This window comes from Sylvia atricapilla, chromosome 5, assembly GCF_009819655.1.
Source record: "Sylvia atricapilla isolate bSylAtr1 chromosome 5, bSylAtr1.pri, whole genome shotgun sequence".
NCBI classification, from domain to species: Eukaryota; Metazoa; Chordata; class Aves; order Passeriformes; family Sylviidae; genus Sylvia; species Sylvia atricapilla.
The window spans coordinates 69,575,991-69,596,249 of NC_089144.1; the positions used below are offsets into that span (position 1 = coordinate 69,575,991).

Sequence of the window (20,259 nt, forward strand, 5' to 3'; positions counted from 1 at the left end):
CTGGCAGTGGTTCTCCTATTGGCTTCGCGCGCTTCGGGGGCGCGGCCTCTCCTCATGAATAACCAGGGCTCCACCCACCGTCGCCATGGCAACATGCAAATTTAGTCGCTGCGCCGCCGGTGATTGGCGGGCGCCGCCTTGGCGGGCCCGGGGGCGGTGCCGGGGCGGAGAGCCGGGCAGGGAAGGGAAGATGGCGGCCGCGGAGCGGAGCAGATCCCCGGTTCCAGGGGGCTCCCCGGTGCCGGCCTGTATGTTCGCTCCGGAGCCCGGCTCCCCGGGCGGACGGCCTCACGGGGCGGCGGCTGCCTGTCCCCTCCGTGCAGCCTTCGGCGGCGAGGACGGCGAGGCGCTCAACGGCGAGCCCGAGATCGACCTCACCAGTAAGGTAGGCCCGGCGGGGGGGGCGGGCGGCGGCGAGCGCCATCACCTCGCCGGGCCCCCGCCGCTCTCCTCCCTGCCGCTCGGCCCTGCGCAGGCGGCTGGCCCCCGCACCTGACGGCTCTCCGCACCTCCGCAGAGCGAGAGGCTGGCGCCCGCCTGCCTCCGCCGCGACGAGAAGCTCCCCCGAGCGCTCCCCCGGCCCCAGCATCACCTGGACGGGCGGCAGAGCCAGCGGAGCCGTGTGGAAGCGGCCGGGACGGGAGCAGTAAAGTTGTCCCGTAGCCTGGCCGGGACAGGAGGGTGCCGGCAGGCTGCTCCGCCCTGCGCCTTCCCCGCCTCGGCTGCCCGGGGGGAACGCGAGCCCGCAGCCTGTGTGTAGCATCCGTAGGAAGCGCTGGGTTTGGAGCTGTCAGCTGCTGCGATGTCCCGCTGACGTTTGCCCTCCGCGCTGGGTCTCTGTAGTTATCTTTGCTGCCAGTTGTAGTGGTTCCTGGGACTTCCTCCACAATCTTAAAAGGAGGTCAGAGCTTGTAACTTTGGAGCACAAGAGCCCAGTCACAAGGGTGCCTTGCTCTTGCGAACAGGGTTAAGTCAACGCAGAAAAGGCTTGTTCGTCTTGTGCAGCTCCTTTCTAGGATCCCAGTGACAAAACTGTGTGGTGGTCTTATTTCTGTCAGAACCAGTTCTCGCTTCCATCCTGCGAGGAGGTACATTGTAGTAATATGTGTGTGTCCGAGACTATATTAGCTGCCTCCTGTCACTATCTTCTATGTTTTTTCCTAATCGGCTGATCTCTTTAACTTCCTTTTGCTGCCACGAGTTTGGTGTACTGTGGTGCTATCTCCCACTCTAAAGTCTCCTGAAAACTTCATTCGGTCCCCTTGTAATTAAGTGATCTAGAAGGTGTTTCCTCCTAGTTTTCTGTCATCTCCCTCTTCATGCTTCCACCTTAAGTTGTTCCAGAGTCCTGGATTTTCTTGCCCTCTATGCACAGAGAAAAGGAGAGAGGAATTGTGTCTATGGACAGGGAAACTTTTTTTTTTTGAATGGATATTTTACAGTGTGGTACTGTATTAAAATAAGTGTTATGAAGATGTCTTGTAAGATAGTAAAGAGCAGAAATCAAACCTGTAGTATCTATTGATTGTGCCTTAATGAGCTGGGCAAGATTTTTATACAGGATGCCAGTATTGATCTGTGCTTTTTCTTGGACGTGGCTGCTGTGGAAGAGGGCCAAGGAGGATGCCAAGGACTGCATCACTGATTCTTGACAGCCAGGAACTTGACAAAAACTCCAGCAAAGAGAGAAGAGTGCTTTTCTCCCACAAACTCCCATTTGTGGTGTCAATCTGTCTTCCATTCTTAGAAATCTGCAGGTGCTGTGGAGGTAATAGGTAAGCATTTTTTTGACCTTTATTACAATTTAATTTTCCATACAGCATTGTGCACCTGCTGTCTTTTCCCTGGACTTTTCATTCATCCCCATCTTGGATGAGAGCTAAAACTGTGAGCTCTGCTCCCATATTTCCAAGTTGATCTCCCACTGTGTGCTCAAAACAGCAATCCCATATGGAGACAATGCACTAGCTAACCTGCCCCCCATCTTTTCTGTCCTCTGAGTTGAATTGTTCCACTCCAATCCCTTCCTAAAATGGAGACTCTCACTGCAATCAGTTTGTCTGATAGTTGCTAGGTCTGTCCTGGTCCTTCTGACCCACCCCCTGGCTATGTTAATGCTTTTCTCCCAGTCCTTTCCTTTTGTGTAAGGTGAGCTCTTTTTATGGAGGAACACTTTGGGATTGTGTTATCAAGTGCACCTTGACAGCTGGTCAGGGAAACAGTTCCATTCATCAGCACAAATTCATTATGGTGTTGATCTTAATGGGTGTTTGTTTTCCCTTCAGTGCCAGCACACTGCAGCAGTAATCAACTTTCAGGTCAAAAAGCATAGCACACAAGGCTGTTAATGAAGCTGATACTTATGCTAGATCTACATTGACAACAGAACAGAATAGGACATGAACAGTGTATGTCTGCAGGGCATAGAGAAGAAAATATGACATTACAGAAGGTGCCTTTCCCCCAGCTTCTCGATGGCTGATGGTGGATTTCCAGCCATGCAAAATGTCAGGTTTTTCCAATAAAGAGCAGCACTACGTACCACATAGTATTTGATTTGCCCCTAATACTTTACAGCTTGTCTGCCTCATGGAGGCAGGCAAAGCCACCTTTCCCCAGAGATTGGGAAGGGACTTGAGACATGGCATTTTGAACTTGTGAGCTATGTTTCCTTCTGCTGTCCTAAGAATAAAATAATAACTGGTTGTTACTTTTTTGCCCTATAGGAAACCTGAGGTTGCTAGACCTGCATGGCTCCTACTGATAACTGCTCAGTGCCTGACAAAGTGGAAAGAACAAAAGTGAATGTTTTTGACTTTGTGAAAACCTCTTAAAAAAACCCCATGCATTCATAGTGCAGTCATGGAGGGGTTGCTGAAAGGTGAAAAGCAAAAAAAAGAAAAAATAAACAGAGAAGCCAAAGTGGAGGGCTTCTCTTTGAGGAAAGAGAATGCAGAGAACAGGCTCTCTCCATCCAGGAAGCTGAAGAGATCTTCAAAGCAGCACGTCAAGTCTTGCAGTGACCCAGGAAACTGCACAACGTACTATGTCATAGGAGCTGTAAGCTTCATCGGCTCTGGGGTAAACTTTGGAGGCAGTCTGCCACTGGAGCACACTTCAGGAGTGCCTTTGCCTGGCAGTGAAAGCAGCAGTGTAGGAGAACAGTGTTGTGGGCTGATGTGAGCGAGCCTGTTTGAGGCCCCCAGCCCTCCTGCCTGACAACGTGAGGAAAGGGTACAATTAGCTGCTGAGTGCCTTGGTACTTGTTACAACACCCTGCCTGTTAGCACTGCTAAAGCATTTGGACTCAGAAAAAACAGCTGGTAACCAGGCTTGAAGAAACTGAAGTTAGTGTGGCCGGTCCTGGTGGCCCCTGCTATTTTATTGATGTTTGTGTGTGTTACAGCCTGTTTCATGGATCTTCCTGAGTCCCTGGCTTTGTGCTGGTGCACTGGCCTAAAGAGTGAGCTTGTCTGCTGTGCATCAGGAATTCCTGAAAGTACTCGCAGGACAAAATGAGCCCTACACATCAAAACACAGCCTTCCATTCCTGCTCAGACTGAGCCTCTCAACAGTTGCTGATTTTGCTGTCAATGCAATTACATCCAGTGGTTTCCCACAAGAAGAAAACGAAACTGAAAGGAAAACAGAACTGAAAGAAAAACTGATAAAAGCAAAACTCATTCTTTTATAGCATGAAATAGGAAGATTGTCACCTTGCAGAACAGAGTGCTTTGGTACCCTTTGCAGACCATGCCAAGCAGTTGAGGGGTGTAGGTAGGGTATGTGTCCAAAAGGGGCACGTGAAGGTGATTGTATCTCTTGTTGCTGTCTGGCTCTTGGGGACACATCCCTGCTCTCTGGGACCCTTAACATCTGTGGAAAAAGTTGCTTTGGCAGCCTTAAGCCTTCTAACCAGCACCTGCTGTCTGTGCTTCAGTGTTCCAGTGTGCATCACTGTGGTTTTGAAAGCTGCTTTAACGTTATTTGTGGGGGGTTGGGTTACTTTACATTCTAGATTTCCAAAAAAGGCCTTCATCAGTGTGTAATAGGGGTAGTAATAGTTGTGGTAAAGATAGTTTCTCTTTGAAAACACATTGTGTTAACTGTGTTAAGTAAATGAGGCTATGTTGGCCATACTTGAGGATGTTACTGTCAACTGCTCTAAACCATATGTTTTAGGCAAACATCTAATTTAGCACAGCTTTTAGTCTCAGTGCATAGTGAGAGGAAGTGGTTCTTCCTGGGTGTCATTTTGGGATGTGTATATAGGGACAGCTGTTGATGTCACTGAGTGTTGGCACAGGTGTGCCTACCCATAGAGCTCTTGGTGTATGTCAGCCTTTATTAGCTGCTATAAAAGTGCTTCTTTCACAGAAATGTATATCTCAATTGCCACAGCTAGGCTGCTAGGCTGCTGTACTGGGATGCTCAGGCACCAACAGATTTGTAACCATGGAGGCAGCCAGAGAGCAGCTAGAGTGGCTGATGGAGGTCTCCTTGGTCTGTTACTGCCATGCCACCATTGTGGCTGCCCTGTGCAAGTGTCCTCAGCTGTATTGTGTGCACAGTGCAGGTTTCTGCCAGGAATGGTGCTGTACCGTTCTAGGAAAAATCATTCCTGAAGCACTCTCTTGTCCTCATTTTCTGCTTTGTTTCTGTTTTGTTTTTCCATTGTCTTGATGTTCCTGCAGGGAAGGGCAAAGTTTGACTACAATACTGCAGCTCTCCACTGCTGAAACCTCCAGATGAGTTCATACAAATTGCTTTGCATGTCTGCCCCTCAGCACTGTAGTGTAAAGTACCTAAAATTTGAAAATAGTGCTTATTCATGTTCTCTCTTTTCCTTCTGCTCCCTCAGAAAACAGAAGGGGACATAAAATATGGGAAAGACTTAGGAGATGCTCTGGATTTTGGTGCCCAGGTGTTCTCTGCAGTGAGGTCTGGTTGGCTTTCTCTGGCTGTCCAGTCGTGTTTCAGGGGAGCAGTAGCACTCTTTGCAGCAGAGACTGGGGAGGACTGAGCTAAGGAATTTCTGTGGAGAAAATACCTGCTCCCTTTTCTGTTTCCCTTGAATGAAAACATAATCGAGTGTTCACTTAAATGTGGCTTTTAAACATTGGTTACATCAGGATGAGATGCTTGGTATTTTGACTTGCTTTGAAGTTCCTGCATAAATGAACTCTGAGCTCAAAGAACCTTGTGCGGTGTCACAAGGAAATAGCTGTCAGCAAAACTGGTTTTAAAAAACAGAATAAAACCACCACAAAGTGGTCCTGGAAAAAGAGTCCTTCTCTTTCAGTAAAACACATAGTTTGATTGTGCTTGTAAGTCAAGCTGGTTTTGAAATTGTTTGCCTGACATCTGCAAATGGATATTCAATCTTTTTTTTCCAGCTGGTGATGGTGAGTCCAACTTCAGAACAATATGACAGTTTGCTCCAGCAGATGTCAGAGAGGATTGACGAGGGATGTGGGGAGACCATCTATGTTATTGGACAAGGATCAGGTAAGTATAGCTTCCCCAGCAAAACAGGAACAAATTATTAAAATTATAAGAAAAACCTGATTCATCTAACTAGACTATTGCTGAACGTAATGCTTACTTTTCCAGTATAACTTGTCCATAAAATATAACAGAATATGTGGGACAGATTCTTTTATTTTATTCCTGCCAACAACTGTCTCATGTATAGACATTTTATTTTTTTTTTTTACAAAATCATGCAAATTATTTTTTGGAAATAAGGCATATCTTGTCTGAGCACAACAGGAAAAGACAAAGAGTCTAAAATGATAGTAACAGCTTTTGTACAGATGTCCTCAGTGTCTGTGAAGGTCTTGTTCTGTCTGATGTTGTTCACTGCTCCATTGGAAATAGCATGTTTTTACCCCACAGGAATATATTATAGATACTTGACATAGCCAAAATATATGCTGCTGACTTTCTGTGTTAGTATTTGTCTAATATGGAGGGAAAGGTTTTCCTTTGCTCAGTGTGAGACTTTTATTGTCACGTTAATTTGCATGTGACTTCAGTCGTTTGCCTTTGCAGATTTTAGCAGTTAGCATGGATTACGTTTTTGTTCTTTTTGACAATTTGAATATTTGCATCTGATGCTGGTAAAATAATACTGAGCATGCCCTTACTTTGAAATTGAAATTTCTGAATATAAAGTAATTGGTTTTGGTTATCATAAGGCGAAAGGCATGTTTCAAGTATACTGGATATCTACTGAATATGAAGTTGTCGTGCTCAGACATTTGCTGTGTTTGAGGAAGAATATGAAAGCATACCAGGGTTGGCTGAAATGATAGAGAGAGGGAGCTGTGTAAGCTCAGAACTGTGTGCTTTTTGGGTTTTCTTGGGCTTTTGTGAAGCAGCCAACATAGAGGAGAAGCCACAATTAGATGGCCAGTGTTCATGCACACAGGGATTATGCTCTTGCCTCAAGGCAAGCTTCCTGCCTGTAGTCTGTACCCTTGGTGTTTGGGATAAGCACATCTGCAGTGTAGATCTAGATAGTCGGGCTAGTACCTGCTTTCTCTTCTAGGATACCTTGTGAGAGTGTTAACTGGTCGTTGTTGCAACAATTTACTTAGAAGAAGGCATTTGTTTCTCAAAATATGAGGTTAAATTTCTGACTTCATTATGGATTGCAGCGTAGTCAAGGAAGATGGGGATATTTTCAAGAGAGAAAGGGTCTTGGTATCCCTGCCACTGTCACTTCTTCTCATTCCCTTTCAGCATCTGTGATTTTGATCATCCCAGATACCCAGCTCAGCTGACTGAGAAGCAATTGATGACTGCCACAGGAAGATTATTAGTTCACCAGTAGTGACCTTTCCCTTTCTCCCTTGGGTCTTGCCGTCTCCTGTCCCCTACTTCTCATTCCCCTCCTATAACCCAAGGCTTGTTTCAGTTTTCCTCAGTCTCAGCCAGCTTATGAGCAAGGTTGGAAATCATCCAGTGACTCTGTTAGTTTTAGAGCTGGGCAGTAATTAAAATGCTGATAAGTTCATGCAAACTGCAGTTCCTGCTTACCAGCCGATGAGTCAGCCATGTATATGAGCATGTACACATGGCAATAACTTTGGTCATCTGGGTGAAGTGTGGCTCTCCACCTTTGTTTGTTGCTTTGTGGGCATTTTTTACCCACAGAGGAGATTCTGCGGTCAAATCAGTGCACCTTCACAGCACCTGGATTGGGAAAGAGACAGTGGTGGTCGTGACCCTGTCTGGATAGTTGCCACTGGCATGCTCTGACTGTCAGCTCTTTAGCTTGGGTCAGCTGCTCAGAGGAAGCAGTGCCTCCTTGCTTTTTTCTGATCTTGTGTGCTGTCAGCATTTCTTTCAGGTGCTAGGATGAAGGCAGTGAAACATTCCAAAAGCATTGTTTTTAACTGGAGGACATAGGGAATTGAAAAAGAAATTACTGTGCAGGTCAGACTTGCAGAAAATGTGTGTTTGGGGTGTGGTTTTATAAAACAAGTGGATTGTTTACAGTGGTGCCACATTTACTGGCTAAATTGTGGTGATGCTTCACTCAGAGCTTTCCTTTTGTTAATGCTTTACCTTTTCTTGCAAATGTGAGGAGCTACTTTATCTGACTGAAGGACACAAAGTACCTTCAGCATGTGAAGTAAGGGAATTAGACAGAAATGTGTCCTTCTTGCCAATCCCTACATATTTGTTTGTAAAAATTGTGAAGGAAACTTCTCTAGATGAAAGATGGTGCTTTTCTAGTGTCTTTTAGGACTTAGAGGGAAGACCATCCCTTTTTATTTTGGGCCAAGGGTGTTTATTCTGTGTACATGGCTGACATCTCCAGCCCACATAGAAATCCCAATGGCTATGAAGATCCCAGGCGGGATGACTGTGCTGCTGCCTGTTGCAAGGTGGTGCTCACTGACTGCCATTTGTCTCCTCAACGCCACACCAGATGGGACTGAGTACGGGCTCAGTGAGTCAGACATGGAGGCCTCCTATGCCACGTTGAAGAGCATGGCAGAGCAGATCGAGGCAGATGTGATCCTCCTGAGAGAGCACCAGGAGGCCGGGGGCAAGGTGTGTGACTACCTCGTTCGGAAACGTGTGGGTGACAACGACTTCCTGGAGGTCAGGTGAGGAGCTGGGCGGAGACAGGGTTAGTCAGCAGCTCAGCTGCATTTTTACCGGGTGAGCAGCGCTTGGTGCTGAGCCAGCAGTGCTGCTTCAGGTCTGGGTGTTGGAGCTACCCAACAAAGGGAGTTGAACTTGACCACTCCTTGCTGATGAAATCGCCTTTTTGTTGTTCTTCTGTCTCTTTTGTGAGCAAACTGTTGGTGGGAATTTACCTGTGTTTAGCAGAGGGCTGTTGCTCTCTGGGTGATAGCCTCACAGTTTGGGGGCATCTTTTATGTTCTGGGTTGCTGGAGGGGAGTCATGTACACATGTGGCTGTATGTTTGTGTATATATATGCACACTGCTGGAACACAATACTTTTGACAAAGGATCCAGTTGTGTTCCAAGACTGTGGTGATCCAAGTCACCTTTTAGTGGACATATACTAGCATATATAACATAACTGTAGAGTCTGCCCAGGCCGGGATGGAGAGGAATTCCAGTATTTGCCAACAGCCATAATAGCCACATTGATCAGAGTTGAAGAAGGAGCTTGCTGTACGACATGGCTTTCTCCTAAAATATTTCACTTTTTTTTAGCTTATCCTTTTCTGGGAACAACGATTTTAATTTTTGTGTTTTACTTAGTGCTTCGTGCACTTGCAGCATGGGAGATGTGAGAAAGGCAGAGGTGTTCTAGACCAAGTTGGGATTTAGTCTTCCTTTTGAATTGCCACAGTGTTTATGTTGGATTGCAGAGGCAAGGAGTTGGAATAGAGGCACTCTGTGTGGCATCAAGCAATGTCACATTCAGCTGACTTATGTTTTGGACACCAGTGACATGTTTCCACAGTCTTCCACATCCCAGCCCCCAGAGTCTAGGATCTCCACTGTTAGTTAATAACTATAAAAGAATCTCTGCTCTGCTTGTGAAGCTCTCACATTTTTTAATCTCTGTTTGAAGGGTAGGGAGCAAAAGCCAGTTACTTGCAGGAGCAGTGATATTTGGGGTTTTTTTTGATCACTTGTTCATTTCTTCAGGTACCATATTTTACCAGGCTCCTTTTTCCTTTCCCCTACAGGGTAGCAGTGGTTGGCAACGTGGATGCAGGGAAGAGCACCTTGCTGGGTGTCCTGACTCACGGCGAGTTAGACAATGGCCGGGGCTTTGCTCGGCAAAAGCTCTTCCGCCACAAGCACGAGATTGAGTCAGGCCGCACCAGCAGTGTGGGCAATGACATTCTGGGCTTTGACAGCGAGGGCAACGTGGTGAACAAACCTGACAGCCACGGTGGCAGCTTGGAATGGACAAAGATCTGTGAGAAATCCACCAAGGTCATTACTTTCATTGACCTGGCTGGTCACGAAAAATACCTGAAAACCACTGTCTTTGGCATGACCGGCCACTTGCCTGACTTCTGCATGCTTATGGTAGGTAGCAAGAAAGATGGACCATACCAGCTGGAGTGGGGCTGTTCACAGCTTTAACAGCCTCAGCTTCTTTCCTGTTGCAAAGTGCCTGTGGTGTTTGGAGGGAGGCAGCATCTCAGTGCAGGAGAGCAGAAGCCTCTGTGGCTATCTGTCCTGTACTGTGAGGCAAGTGCCCCAAGGACTGTCAGTGCCAGACAGGCCCAAGGTTTGTGATTCTTGAAAATTGAGAGATTTCTAAATTTTTTAGAAAACCTTGTTAAAACTGGGGAGAATTGAGTCAGTCCTCTGCCAGTGCCCAGCAACATCTGAGATGAGCTGGGTCCGCTCATACGGCCCCAGTGGCACATCTACAACCTAATCACAGTCTACTGCATGTCTGACACAAGGCCTTCTCTGTAATCCAGCTTACTGCAGAAGGAACATTGACATCCCTGTATTTTATATCGCTGATGTAGGTTGGGAGTAATGCTGGGATTGTTGGAATGACCAAGGAGCACTTAGGCCTGGCGCTTGCACTTAATGTTCCTGTCTTTGTTGTGGTGACCAAGATTGACATGTGCCCTGCCAACATCCTGCAAGGTGAGTCTTACACCTCTCTCCAGGGCTGTTTTTTTACATTTTTTACCATGTGTTGCTGTCTTCTGCTTGGGTTCAGGAATTACTGCTGGAAGAAAGCTGCTTCATCTGGTTTTGACTGCATCCTAAACACCTTCCAGAAATCTATCCTTTTCCCTTGCTCATTTTGCAGGTGGTTAACTTATACTCTCATTCACCATGTCAAAATTACATGCTGAGGACTCAGTTGAGCACCCCAAAAATGTTTGCTACAAGGTTTTGCTTAACTGAGCTCTAAGAGGAGCAGCATACAGTTGGGGTTTGGACTTTGCTTTCTCTCTGGGTATTTAAACCTGGAGGAAAAGTCTGAAAGTTCTCTTGAAAGCTGCTTTCCTCCCTGCACACAGTTTGAGTGTGATCTTAAGCTGTGATCAGACTTGATCTCCCTCTGCTGTTAGGGAAGGGGCAGCTGGCTTGTTACCTCCTGTTCACCTAGGCACTTCTCAGGTATGTGGGCATAACTACAGCAGCTCCTTCCTCTTGTCTGAACAACCAACCAACACTTAATAAATCATGGTTTAAAGCAGCCACATATGTAGGCTATGGTAACAAGATGGGAGGCAGGACTAGACACAAGCAGGGATGGCGATAGGTAGCATGGGTTAGTGGTTTTTTTCTGAGCAGAGCTAAAGCAGCACCTCTAACCCCAGCAGTGTCCCATTAACCCATGCATGATGCTTTTTCAGGCTGTGACCTATTCTCACTTACAAAATTCTCTTTAAGCATTTCTCATGTCTTCAGAAACATGCTGTGGTTATTTGGAGCAATGGGGTTTTTTTTTATAAATCAGTCCTAAGAATCAGGGAAGTGAACACTCCTGCTACTGTCTGTAGTTTTATTACTATTAAAATCCTAGATATGTTACAGGCAAATAGATGCATGTGATCAGAAGATAATCTGTCTATCTCTATACTAGATATTTGGCAAAAAAACGTAAGGCCTGACCATAAGATAATAACTGGGAAGGAAGGAGAGCCTTTGGCTCAGGGTGAGGACAGAAGAGCTGCTCATGGGAAAGCTACTCCCGTGACATGCTCTGTTTAAAGTAAATAGACTCAAGATTTGACTCAAGTATATCTGTGAAGAGCAGATGGCCTGATTAGATGTTTGTGTTTTTGTATCCAAAATTTTACTTTCCCATAGGCAATCATTTGTTTAAAAAAAACCATATAATTGCATGACAGTTGTAGAACATAAATGATTTGCTCTTTTAAGTCCTTAGTATCATATTCTGGTTTTTGTTTATTTATTGTCAGGCACTTTGTAGGAGGTTGATGCTAGGGCATCAGGTAATGCCCCTGCAGGCTGCTGGACATGAGGCTCAGAAAATAAGTTAAAAAGAGAAAAAGCTGAAAATTGGTAGCCGTAAGATTTGACCCAAAACACTGATTTCTGGATATGGTCCACCCACATTTTCCTAGTCTATGATGATAATCTTTACCTCTTTCATGCTTCTCCAGCCTCCTATGGCAAGTTGACTGCCAGGGAAAATGTACTGAGATTTGCTCAGTCAAAATTGATTTCCAATTCTCATATTCTCAAATATTTCTGTCACTGAGTCCTGATTTTCAATTAATTCACTATGCAAAACCCTTTCTAGAAAGAGGAAATACCTTGTAACTGCTTAAAGCTACTAACAGATAGCTATCAAAGGTCTACTCCACAGCATTGCAAACTTGTCTGTCTGTTCATGTATGGCATCACTTGGCAGCAGGCCAGCTGGCATGATATGGAAGATGGAATGGCTCCTAAGTCCTACCTGGGCTGCAGCAAGCTCACAGTCTCACCTTTTCATCTTCTCCTGTCTTATCTGTGGCCAGAGCACCCATCTCCCTTTGGGGAGAGACCCCACAAAAGTGATTTGCAAAGACAGGAGATGCTGCCCTAACAATATTCGTTTCACCCTTTAAGAAACCCTGAAGCTGTTACAGCGACTGCTGAAGTCCCCAGGGTGCAGGAAGATTCCCGTGCTGGTTCAGAGCAAGGATGATGTCATTGTAACAGCCTCCAACTTCAGCTCAGAGAGGTAACGGGAGTAGAGGAGAATCATTTCTCTTTAACCCTATGTGGAGACTGGGTGAGGAGATTCAGAGAGTCCCATTGTCTAGATGTGTGAAGGTTGCATCTACCATGTGGTGTGTTGATTCCATAAGACTGTGTTGATTTTGAGGTTGACCTACTTGTGTTCCCCTCTCTGAGGCAGGAATGAGAGGCTGCTTCTGGGCAGTCTGCAAAAGATGGCAGGGTATTTGGCTTCCTTCAGTCCTTCCTTCAGAACCTTACACCTTTTCCCAAATGTCATTGGAAGGCAGAGGCAGTGTTGAAGGTTTTCAAACATGGGGTGTTGTGCATCTGACTGCTTGCCAGGCTCTCCCTTCCACTGTGTATTGAATTAGTCTCAAGATTTTGGATGTCTCCCTACATGTGGAAAGCCAGGTAGGAAAGTGAACTAACTCCCATTTTCATCAATTTTGCTTTACAGGATGTGCCCAATTTTCCAGATTTCAAATGTTACTGGAGAGAATCTAGATTTGCTGAAGATGTTTCTTAATCTCTTGTCTCCACGGACCAGTTACAGGGAAGAAGAGCCAGCAGAATTCCAGATAGATGATACTTACTCTGTCCCGGTAAGGGGCCTGGTATTTGGAAGAATATTCTGTGTCCTCTTTTAGGCTGAAGAAAATATCTTCTCTAGAGACGAGAGTTCTAGAGCTCTTCTGCTAGCCTGGTAGAGTAACCAAAATTACTGGTTTTTCTTTTTTGGCTTAGGGTGTAGGAACAGTTGTCTCTGGGACGACACTGAGAGGCCTAATCAAGCTAAATGACACCCTGCTGTTGGGGCCAGATCCCCTTGGCAACTTCCTCCCTATTGCTGTCAAGTCCATCCACCGCAAAAGGATGCCTGTCAAGGAGGTGCGGGGAGGCCAGACTGCCTCCTTTGCCTTGAAGAAGGTGAGGTGATCTCCCCCAGAACATGAACTGCCCTCTTAATTTTCAAGTGTTCTCGGAGTTCAGCTGCAGCAAGGCTGTTTCTACAAACATCAACTGCCTCATTCTGCAGTGGAATGGAATCCCATAGAACCTCTGTGGTGCCACATCCTGTTTTTTTTCCTCCTAGGAGCTGCCAGGGGATAGCAATGCCACTAGATAATGATGTTGGAGATACTTAAGAAAGTGGAGACATTGCAAGTCTCCTTTTGTGCTGGAACTGCATTAGTAGCCTGGACAGTGGATTTGCAGTACTCCTCTTGCCTTGTAGGACCAGCTGCATGATTTGGGATTTAAAAACCAGCAAAACTGGATATGACTCCTCTTGCAAAAGGTTTCTGTCAATAGAAGCTGCACTGATTTTAAGGGGATATAGTTAAAGCTACACCATACTTCATGTGTTCAGGTTTATCACGTTATATTAACAGACATGATTTTGGAGGGATCATTTTCTTGGATAATGTGCGACCAGGTCGTATGTTTTGCTTTTAAAGGATCAGTGAGGTACATGTGTCAAGTGTCCAGCATTTCCAGTACTCTAAAGCTTCCTTATAAACTCCAGCTGAATTTGATTTTTTGCAACCTTTATGTAATAGCCTGTACAGCTCTTGCTTTGTCTTTTGCTGGGCATGAGATAGTATCTAGTGAAATCCCTTAGGATTCTGCTGGATGCAGTCAGTCAGAGCAGCAGATTTCTTCCCTGGAGAATCATGCTAAGGGGTTTTGTGTCTGTGCTTTTCAGATCAAACGTTCTTCCATCCGGAAAGGCATGGTAATGGTGTCACCCCGCCTGAATCCACAAGCATCGTGGGAGTTTGAAGCAGAAATTCTGGTGCTCCATCACCCCACCACCATCAGCCCACGATATCAGGCCATGGGTATGTGTGTCAGTGTTGGTTTGTCTTCGCTTCCCAGTGGCAGCAATTTGTATCAGATCTAGCCTAAGATAATTTTGCTCCTGATGTCTCTGACAACCTGAATATACACCATAGTTCCTGGTTTTGCCTTTCCCAGCGTTGTGGAAGAGAGAAGGAAGGGCGCTTACAGAGGAGAGTAGGTGAAGCTGTAAGGTGAAAAGGAGATGTGTGCCCTTGAGTGTACTTGGAGCCTGCCTGTGCTGTATCTCCATAGTGCAAAGATTCTCCACGTTCAGATGCTGATGGGAAGACTCATTTTGGGTCCTGGCCTCTAGCCCAGCTGCTTGGTGTGTAGGATTCTGTTGAGGGTGCTTCAGGACAGGCACGATTTGAAGGCAGCTGTTCTAGCTTATATGTGTGTTCTTTTTGGTAATGGAGCAAAGGCAACTGCGTGACCCTTGCGGTCTTTGCTGTAGGGTGAGGAGCTCCATCACATGTGTCTCTGAAGCACGTTCCACTAATGGGCCTGGCTGCTGAAAGCCTTTTTGCTTTACATTCACAGTGCATTGTGGCAGCATCCGTCAGACAGCCACGATTCTCAGCATGGACAAGGACTGCCTGCGGACAGGGGACAAGGCCACGGTGCACTTCCGCTTCATCAAAACCCCGGAATATTTACACATAGACCAGCGGCTGGTCTTCCGGGAAGGCCGCACCAAAGCCGTGGGTACCATCACTAAGGTACAGGCTGCCGAGTCCCACCTGCTTTTGCCAATTAGCTACTTCTTTCACCGAGTAGTCAGCAGCAGAATCCAGATAGCTCTGGAACATTGAGGGAGGAGGCTGTTCCTCAACCACAGGCATCAGCCCTAACATGGGTTGAGGATGACCGCTGTGCTTTGTTATGTGGCAGGTCTTTAGCTGGTGTGAATGAGGGGATGTAAAGGGAGGGGCTGAGCCACATGCTGCTGGTTCTTAAGGCTCAGTCTCTTTCTGACATCTTGTAGCTGATCCATTTGAGTCATGTTGTGGAGGTTACAGTGTCACCTCAGCGAAGTGGCCCTTTCCAAGGGTGGAAGATCAGAGGTCTAAGTTTCTTTGAACAGCTGCTGCTGCTGCATTCTTCTCCTTACAGTCATTTTAACAAGTTCACCTGAGGCTTTTTGTTAAAAAGCAGCATTGAACCTCGCCAGATCAGCCTGGCTAGTTTAATGCTGAGTTTGGCCTCTGCCTTTGCAATTTGCAGCTACTCCAAACCACCAATAACTCACCAATGAACTCCAAGCCACAGCAAATCAAGATGCAGTCAACAAAGAAGGGAGCTGTTACGAAACGAGAGGATGGTGTTCCTGCTGCTGGGATGGCAGCTGGAGGCCCAGCAGCTGGGGATGAGGCCCTCTCAACAGCTGCAGCACCACTGACACCTACTGCCCTGCAACCATTGGTAAGTGAGGAAAATACCATGTCTGTCTTAGCTGTTTGTGTCCTGGTTTAACCTGTTGGAGGAAGGGCACTCTAAAGCACAAGAATTATCCCCTCATACCTCGAACTCACCTTGCCACAGGAACAAATAGAAATCTAAGTAGTCTCACAGCAGGAATCATAATTCTCTGATGACTGGATGAATCCATGGCTGACCTTCCAGCAGACAGCAGCTCAGGGTACTGGGACAATTCATGTCGGACCTCAGGAGGCGTCTAGTCTAACCTCCTGCTCTAAATAGGATTAGCTGTGAGGTTAGACCAGGTTGCTCAGGGTTTTATCCAGTCATGTCTTAAAAAACTCACAAGGAGGAAGACTGCACAGCCGCCCTTGGCAACCTGTTTCACTCCTTTGACCATGTGCACAGTGAAGAAGTGTCTCTGTATACCCAGCAGCTGAACTAGTGAAACATCTGACAACCAGTCATAGAATGAGTCTTCAATGTCTGAATGAGAGGTAGAATATCCCCCTACACTAGAGAAATTACAACCTAGGCATTAGGCACAGGTTGTCTGCCCTGTTGAAAAATAAGGCTAGGGACAACCAAGAAAAAAGGAAAGGCTTTAAATTTCTCTTTAGAGAAATTTATCCAGGTTGTTTTGTTGATTAGGACTTCTCAGTCCAGCTTGTCCATGGAGGATACCTAGTCTTTCTGGTCTGAAAGGAATGGAAACTCAATTCTCACTGCAGGCTTTGGGAGCCTACTGCTCAGCTTTATTACTGATAGAGGAAAAGTCTTCTTGTAGGGTACTTCCCCAGGAAGTGAATGGTTCAGGAACTGACTGTCAAGTGATAGGTTGTTCCCCTTCTTAATTCTAGCTATATTAGTTGCTGTAGTCAAATCTCACCCTCTTGAGCCAGACTGTTTATCAAAGGGGGCCCCCTGGCAGGGGTTCTCTCCCTCTGCATATGCTTAGGGCTTCACACCAGTCCTCCATCTTGTCCTTGTGTTTTTGTAGCATCACTGTGGTTGTAAGTAGTGGCCCCAGCTTGCCCTTTCTTTTCATCCCTCCCCCTGAGACTCTGGGTTGCTTTTGTTCTTGCTTACGTCTTCCTCTCTCTCCTTGCTGCGTTCCCTCAGCCTGCACTGGATGAAGAGCCCCACATCCGTGAGGGCAATAAGGTATTTGGCTGCTCTCAAAGAGAAACAGTGGGTTTGCTGAGGTTGGGAAGAGTTAGGTGAGCCTGAGAGCCTTGGTAGGGGGTGGGGACTGTCCAATTCTGCACAAAGTCAAGGGAGCCTGAGGCCTTGATTTCCTGTATGCTGAACACCGTGGCACCTGCTGGCTCTCATGGGAGTGAAGCATTTAGAAGCTTGGGAAATGAGTCTTCCCAGCTTGAAGGGCAAAACTTCATGGTGCATCTGTCTCTCCTCCTTCCCTCATGAAGTGTCTTGTCTCCCTCCTGCCTTATCTCCTTCCTGCAGTGGTAGAAAGCTGATCAGTCACAGGGGCCCTGCTGCTGTCTGAATGTGTGTGTGATCGATCTGAATTCCTGCTGTGTTGATATCCCAACTGAGGGGTTGCTTTGCACTAAAGTCGGTCTTGTTTTTCAGTCAAAAGTCGGAGGAGGAGGCCGTCGACGTGGGGGTCAGCGCCATAAAGTGAAATCTCAGGGAGCCTGTGTGACTCCTGCCAGTGGCTGCTGAATTTCTTATTCCTCCTCTCCCTGAGGAATTCCTCCCTTTCCCTTCATCTCTTATCCAAAAGATCCAGAGCAGCGGAAACCAAAATCCATCCCAGCTGATTGGCTGCAGAAGAATCGTCCCTCCTCCCTGCAGGAAGCGATGGAGAGGAGCATAATTTATAAGCTAATGAAGGTGATAAGACAGAGAACTGAGTAACTGACACCTTCCTCCTCCCCCTGTCGACACATTTTTGTACATCATGGGCTTAGTTTTTATTCTTATTAGTTTTTATTATATTTTGTGTGCATGAAGATGAGAGGGGAGTCTGGATAGAGCTGCAAAGAGCCAGTTAGTTGCCTCCCTCCTCCCTCACTCCTTTCTGTCCACAGGACTTGCTGCTCTCCCCTATTTGCTGTCTCAGATCCAGGGGTTATCAGATGCCTGAAATTTCAGACTTGCAAAGGTTAAAACAGGTTGTTTAGGATGGCTCCATGGAGCATAATTTCATCACCACTGTGGCCTTGTGCCAAGTATGTTTTGTATTCCCTCCCTCTTAAGCTATTAATTTAATGTTGTAATGACTGAAGTTTGAAGGCGATAGTGGGAAAGTTCCTAAGCTGGATATCTAAGAGGGAAACAATTGGGAAAGGAGTTGTTGATGTTGAGTTCAGGGATCCTATGCTCAGTATCCTCAAATAATGTTGATAGCACTTAAATTTTTAACTAGCAACAGAGTTAAATGGGCAGACATTTACCCATCCTGTTCCCCTTCCCATCATGCTGCTTTTCCTAGTGTTTGTTCAGTGCACATTGGAGCATATCTAACCTGCTTCTTAAGGCTGCAGCCGCTCCACTGACAGTATTAAGAACAGAGCAGGAGCAGTCAGTCCATCCCTTGAGCCAGAGAAAGCCTTCTCACCTCGATGGACAGAGGTCACAAATGGCAAGATACATTTGGAAGATACATACCAGGCTAACATGACCTCCCCTTGATTTTGTTTACTCCCAAGATGTCCAAAACCTTTTTGGAATTCACTGGCCAAACTTTGCCACAGCAGAGGTAGGATTTGTGTTCTCCCCTCTTGGCCAAAGAGAGCGGTGACAAATTGGTACCAAATTTATAGAAGTGCTTTCAAGGTTGGAAGTATGTGGTAATTTTTCTGACTTTTGTTGAATTTTTTTTAAGATCTTATTTTTCTTAATGAGAAATTCTGGCTTCTTCAAGAAGGCCCTGCAAGGACAGTATACAAATTACTGTTGGAATGGGTTTTTTTAACCATTTAATGAGTTTTTAAATTGATTGATTCTCTGCTTATTTTGATCTGTTTTCTTCTAACCCTGCCTCCTCACTTGGCTCCGGTGAGGACAGGAACTATCTTCTGCTAGCTTGTGGTGAGCTCTGGGAGCATGGCAGCATTTTAAAGAGGACGTGGCACCCTCAGCAAATCATGGCTCTCCCCAGCAGGCGCAGTCAGGCTCGGTTTTTCTGAGGGCTTCCTCCTCCAATGAAGGACTTTCATTTTAATTAGAGAGAGACTGCAAAGTTTCTGTCCCTCCTTAGCGGGTTGTTCCTGTTCCTCAGTGTGTGTCACCTGTGTGGAGTCCATTCCAGTTCACCTCGTGACTTCCAGGCTGAGTGGCAGAGCGCATTTCCCGCTGCCAGCACCAGCAGCACTCCAAGAGCATTAAGAGGCACGGGAGAGGCAAGAAATGTGGTTTGGAGACGAGACTTTGCCTTAGAGACTGCAGTGGGTGGAAGGGGGAGGTCAGACAGTCCTTTTCCAAGCTATGTGCCTAAATACCAGCACTCCCCTGGCGAGGGAGGAACTATAGGCGGCTACAACACTAATAGCACCCGCATTGTGAGGGGGTGTGAGGTGTGGCTGAGCAGGGCATGAGGGCCTGGCTTGTCTTCTGGCCCTGTAGCAGCATCAAACTGCATCTGATTTCACTGCCCTCTGCTTCTGAGGGGAGCAGGGAGCTCCAGGCGGTTTTCTCTTTCTCCATTCCTTGTGCTCCAAATGAAGGAGACTGCCGAGACTGAAAGAAGGTTCACTTCAATTTGTGCAAAGGAGGTGGTGTGATCTCTCTTTTGTGACCAGCATTTACAGATCACTCAAGCTGGTGTGATCTATAAAATAAATTTTAAAAAAAGTTTGTTCCAGGTAAAAGTGTGTCTTCTTGATTTTTGTCCCTCTGGAATACCACGCTGAAAGCCAGAAGGAAGCAGGTTCCTTTGTCAGCTACAAGGGAGCTGTGCTCATAGTGATGGCAGGGCATGGCACAGCACAAGAGAGCTGCTGCTGAGCCTCTGCACAGCCCTGACAGCTTTTACTCTGGCCAAAATGAAGTGCACCTTGGTGACAGAGCGGTAAAAGGAGAACATAAGTGTGGCATGAGCTGTGCTGTCTGAGATGTGTGTGAAGAGCTCTAGCAAATCACTTGGAGCCAGCCCCGTGAGAGAGACTGCTACAGGAAGCAGCATTACCACAGCCTTGCACTGCCTGCATACTGTGCTCCCTGGGACATGCACATCACCTGTTTCTGCAAACACAGTAGGAGTCTGCAGGGTCTCCTCAGTTGATCTCAGAGGTTCACAAAGGTTTCTTCTGCTCTGCACAGCCCTTTCATAGATAAACACTGGGCTGTGGTAGCCTGAGCTGAGGCCCACACAGCCTTGCTCCTGGAGAGGGGCTGGTCCAGGGCCAGCAAAGAGCAAGCCTGGCCTTAGCATGGTCTTCTGGGAGGAGCTGCATGGTTATTCCTCAACATAAGCCTTCCTCCAAGCCCAGGTTAAGCAGACAAGGTTGTGGCCCTCCTCAAGCCAGTTCAATTTCCCATTTTCAGCCTTTTTTATGCACCTAAGTTAACTTCCTCATGCTAAGGAAAACTTAATATTTCCTTTTCACCTGCTTTGTAGCTGATGAGTAGTTGACAGCTCATGTGAGGGAAAACAGAAGCATGCAGATACCCTGAACTGGGCTTTATCCCTGCTAACCCAGCCTCATCTCCTGCTCCTCAGGGCCAACTGGGCTCTGCTCATGGTCAGGCAAAGGATGGGAAGGCTTGGGAGGTGACTGTAGAATTAGGACAGCCATGAGACCACAGACTTAACTCTAGTAGAAGCTTTTAGTCCCAAGGAGTTGGAGGTTTTA

At 46.6% G+C, this 20,259-nt stretch overlaps 1 protein-coding gene across 3 annotated transcripts; it reads left to right on the forward strand.

The window, feature by feature from the left end:
- The first annotated feature begins 85 nt into the window (after window positions 1–85).
- GTPBP1 (GTP binding protein 1) lies at window positions 86–19,275 on the forward strand. 3 transcript variants are annotated; one of them, XM_066320018.1, is made up of 13 exons: window positions 86–385; window positions 5,397–5,508; window positions 7,943–8,123; window positions 9,187–9,535; window positions 9,991–10,114; window positions 12,062–12,176; window positions 12,633–12,777; window positions 12,920–13,102; window positions 13,881–14,016; window positions 14,558–14,736; window positions 15,242–15,439; window positions 16,559–16,600; window positions 17,033–19,275. In XM_066320018.1, exons 1-13 carry the CDS (start codon window positions 86–88, stop codon window positions 17,123–17,125), a joined length of 2,157 nt encoding a protein of 718 aa, XP_066176115.1. In that variant the 3' UTR covers window positions 17,126–19,275. The 3 variants fall into 3 exon arrangements, with proteins under 3 accessions (XP_066176115.1, XP_066176116.1, XP_066176117.1); XM_066320020.1 differs by lacking the exon at window positions 86–385 and adding an exon at window positions 4,813–4,941; XM_066320019.1 differs by lacking the exon at window positions 16,559–16,600 and having other exon boundaries at window positions 140–385.
- Window positions 19,276–20,259: the final 984 nt, after the last annotated feature.

Excerpts from the sequence above, each read along its gene's own strand:
- GTPBP1 (XM_066320018.1), top strand. The coding sequence starts at position 86 with ATGGCAACATGCAAATTTAGTCGCTGCGCCGCCGGTGATTGGCGGGCG. Across the intron at positions 9,536-9,990 it reads CTGACTTCTGCATGCTTATG|GTTGGGAGTAATGCTGGGAT; the intron begins GTAGGTAGCAAG and ends TCGCTGATGTAG. Across the intron at positions 15,440-16,558 it reads CTACTGCCCTGCAACCATTG|CCTGCACTGGATGAAGAGCC; the intron begins GTAAGTGAGGAA and ends GCGTTCCCTCAG.